The 3,699-nt window shown below is 33.5% G+C and overlaps 1 protein-coding gene across 1 annotated transcript in view; it reads right to left on the bottom strand.

Annotated features, from left to right (window-relative positions):
* The window catches only part of LOC106462780 (synaptic vesicle 2-related protein-like), a 54,984-nt gene that overhangs the window by 2,632 nt on the left and 48,653 nt on the right, over positions 1 to 3,699 (bottom strand). The window contains exons 12-13 of the mRNA XM_022390118.1: positions 1,935 to 2,019; positions 1,354 to 1,443 (exon numbers count right to left, since the gene is read on the bottom strand). Of these exons, the coding sequence (XP_022245826.1) occupies positions 1,354 to 1,443; positions 1,935 to 2,019 (175 nt within the window). The remainder of the gene's footprint in view (positions 1 to 1,353; positions 1,444 to 1,934; positions 2,020 to 3,699) is intronic.

Here is a 3,699-nt window from a genome sequence, read left to right on the forward strand (position 1 = left end):
GATATGTAAATTAAAAATTAGTTATTTTACAGTGATAATCTTGTTTTCTTATGCCCAATAATGCATAATTTCATTTGATAAACACGTTTAGATTGAATGGTAATTTATAATCGGTCACAAGAACGTCGAATCTGAATCACTTGAAAAAAACACGGGGGTGCTTAACTTTTTTCCAGGTGTATATATTAACAATCTCATGGAATACGACAGTTTCGTTGCTCTGATTTAATTTTGTTGTATTTATTCAGTACAAAACTACAAACCTGTGTTCAGCAGCATACAAATTTGTAAAATTCCCTAATATGTGTACGTTTATAAGCAATGAGCCTTACATGGAATAATATCACGTTTCTACCATTATCCATCAGTAAGTAATGTCCTTTGTTACGGCAAGTTTTACGTTTCTGGTCGGATACCAGTCAGTAAACAATGAGTCTGACTTAGGCTAACATCACCTTTCTTTACACGGATACATCATGAACAAAGATCATTCTTGAGCTAATATCACGTTTCTTAAATTCTATACATTTATAATAACGATCTTTGTTTAAGCAGGAATCACATCTATTACCATGCATACATTAGTAAAAAATTAGCCTTATTTGAGTTAACATCACGTTGCTTTACACAGATACATTATGAACAATGATCTTCAGTTGGGCTAATATCACGTTTCTTTATATAATGTATATGTCTGTGGGCTTGTGTTACGTTTTATATAATGTATATGTCTGTGGTCTTCTGTCACGTTTGCTATAATGTATACGTCTGAAAACAATTATCCTTATTTGGGATAGTATTACGTTTGTTATTATGCGTAAGCCTGTAGGCTTGTGTCACGCTTGCTATAATGTATAGGTTTGAAAGCAATAATCCGTAGTTGGTTTAGTGTTACTTTGTTATTATATTATAATGTGTACGTCTGTGGTCTGGTGTCACGTTTGCTACAATGTATACATCTGAAAACAATGATCCTTACTCGGGCTAGTGTTGTATTTTTTATAATGTGTACGTCTATAACCAATGACACTTACTTGGGCTTGTGTCACGCTTGCTATAATGTATAGGTTTGAAAGCAATAATCCTTAGTTGGTTTAGTGTTACTTTGTTATTATATTATAATGTGTACGTCTGTGGTCTTGTGTCACGTTTGCTACAATGTATACATCTGAAAACAATGATCCTTACTCGGGCTAGTGTTGTATTTTTTATAATGTGTACGTCTATAAACAATGACACTTACTTGGGCTTGTGTCACGTTTGTTATAATGCATAAGTCTATAAACAACGATCCTTACTTAGGCTAGTGTTACGTTTGTTATAATGTATACATCTGTAAACAATGTTCCTTACTTGGGCTACAAATGGTGTGAGGATAGCTCCTATACGACCAAAACTTGAGTAGAAACCAAATGCTAATGCTCGGTTGGTAGTTGGATAGGCCTATAAGTATAAAAAAAAAGACAGCGCTGTTTATTATTTATAAGTTTAGTTACACTTCTATTCTAATGTACCGTAAACTGAGTTTGGTACAGTATTCAGTAAAAACAGACTACAACCAAACTTTTCAATGAATATAAGAATATGAAACTCAGAGTTGAACAGTATTCAGTAAAAACAGACTACAACCAAACTCTTCAATGAATATAAGAATATAAAACTCAGAGTTGAACAGTATTCAGTAAAAACAGACTACAACCAAACTCTTCAATGAATATAAGAATATAAAACTCAGAGTTGAAAACATACTAGAAAAATCAGAAGTATTCGTGTAAAGTTTGAAAAGCAAAATATTTCATGTAAATTGAGTGACTCACATACTGTAATTGTATACCGACAATGAAACATGACGAACGTAAATACACATTTATAAGAAAAACATTAAATATTATCAGAACCATCGAAACATACCAATGGAACATGGTGCATCATACCTCTATTGTGTACACTAAAAGAATCTGGAAGCATCCTGCAATGGCTCCTCTATCTACAAATAACACGAGAAGCAGAACAGCTGCGCTGTAGTGAGGGAAAAATATTTATTGGTAACTTAATTCATCTTCCTGTACCTGAATTAATGTCACTCATTTATTTAAACCATTATTTTCGCTGTTATAAAAATTATATGTAATATATTATAGTAAAAAAATCGTTACTGTTGGATGAACATCAAATTATTTGCTAATCCTTCGCCACTTATATACTTATATCGAAACTTTGATTATTGTGTAATAATAATAATTGACTCGAGAAATGTATGTGTATACGATAGAGGGCAATACAATATAAAATATTTTTGTTATAAACCTGTATTAGAAATGCATTATCAAGATAAGCCAAAGTAGCACACTTAAATGTAAGGATTTTGGGACATATTTAACAAATTTTCCACGAAATTATATAAAATACTATAATATGCGAAGTTATAAATTCTATAGTCATAAAACAATAGATATTAACAGTTTGGAAAACATAGCTACAGAAGACAAACGTTCACAGTGTTTTAGTTCAGATTTCTTGACAATGCTAGTTAACACTGCAAAATCTATTAGGCAATAACCAGTGATACATAAGTCATTTGAGACATTGACAGTTAACATATCGACACATAAAACTGAAAGATAATAATAATTAACATACTGAACTACGAAAGTAGTAATAGTTAATCTCCCGACTAATAAAGCTGTAAGATAGTAACGTTTAACTTCATGATGCATGTAGCATTTTAAGTCGTGTAACTACTATAAAAATGACATATATGAATTTGTCACCAAGGCCGGTATGATGCAACCCCATTTTGACCACCAACAGTGAGTTACAGAGCTTCAACAACAACAATACCACTGTCCACAATTCTGCTTCCAGGCGCTGAGCCGGACGGGTATGACCAGTGGCTAGCGTGCATGAATTGTGAAGCAGAAGGTTCATGATTTGCATATCGTTGATGCAAAAATGTGTTCCACACTTTGAAAATCTGGGAGCGCAATAAGGGTGACAGCCACATCCTTCTATCAGACAAGAGTACCCCAGAGTTAGCGGTGAGAGCTGTTGACTAGCTGCATTCCCTGTAGTTTATAAGCTCATAATTAGAGACAGCTATGAATCGATAGCCCTTATGTAGTTTTGTACGAAGTTCTAAAACAAACAACTTGGCCTAAGTCAATCTCGAACCACGTGACTTGACACAGAAGCATCTAGAATGTTATAATACCTAAAGTTAGTATTCAGGTTCTCTTACGTCCGCTAGAAAAGTCAAAAGTTTCCACAAAATCGCAGGTTCAGGCCTGTTAAGCGAATAATAAATTTAATACGAACATAATGGAAACAAATTAACACAATTGTACTTTGAAACACAAATTTTTTATTAACAATACAGTGTTATGTTACTAAAGCTCGCTAGGTTTTTCTGTAAGGCTATCATTTGGCTGTTAGGATCGAAAGCTAGTGAGTCAAAAGACAGCGATAGATCAAGAGCAAATTACATCAAGAAACACAACCATGAAAATGTCCAACTTATACATTCTGGCAAAACCTTAGTGAGATATTCGTTAAATCCACAGGTACAACCTTCAACCGTTTTCGGCTTTTCCGATTTTTAAGTGCACGTGTGGTTCGTACCACATCACATTCACTTTGTGTCTGTCGAACAATTTTTGAACAGTCCTTGACCATAGGATTAAAGGGTTTCTTTGAACAATT

Source organism: Limulus polyphemus, unplaced genomic scaffold (genome assembly GCF_000517525.1).
Source record: "Limulus polyphemus unplaced genomic scaffold, Limulus_polyphemus-2.1.2 Scaffold1248, whole genome shotgun sequence".
Classification (NCBI taxonomy): Eukaryota; Metazoa; Arthropoda; class Merostomata; order Xiphosura; family Limulidae; genus Limulus; species Limulus polyphemus.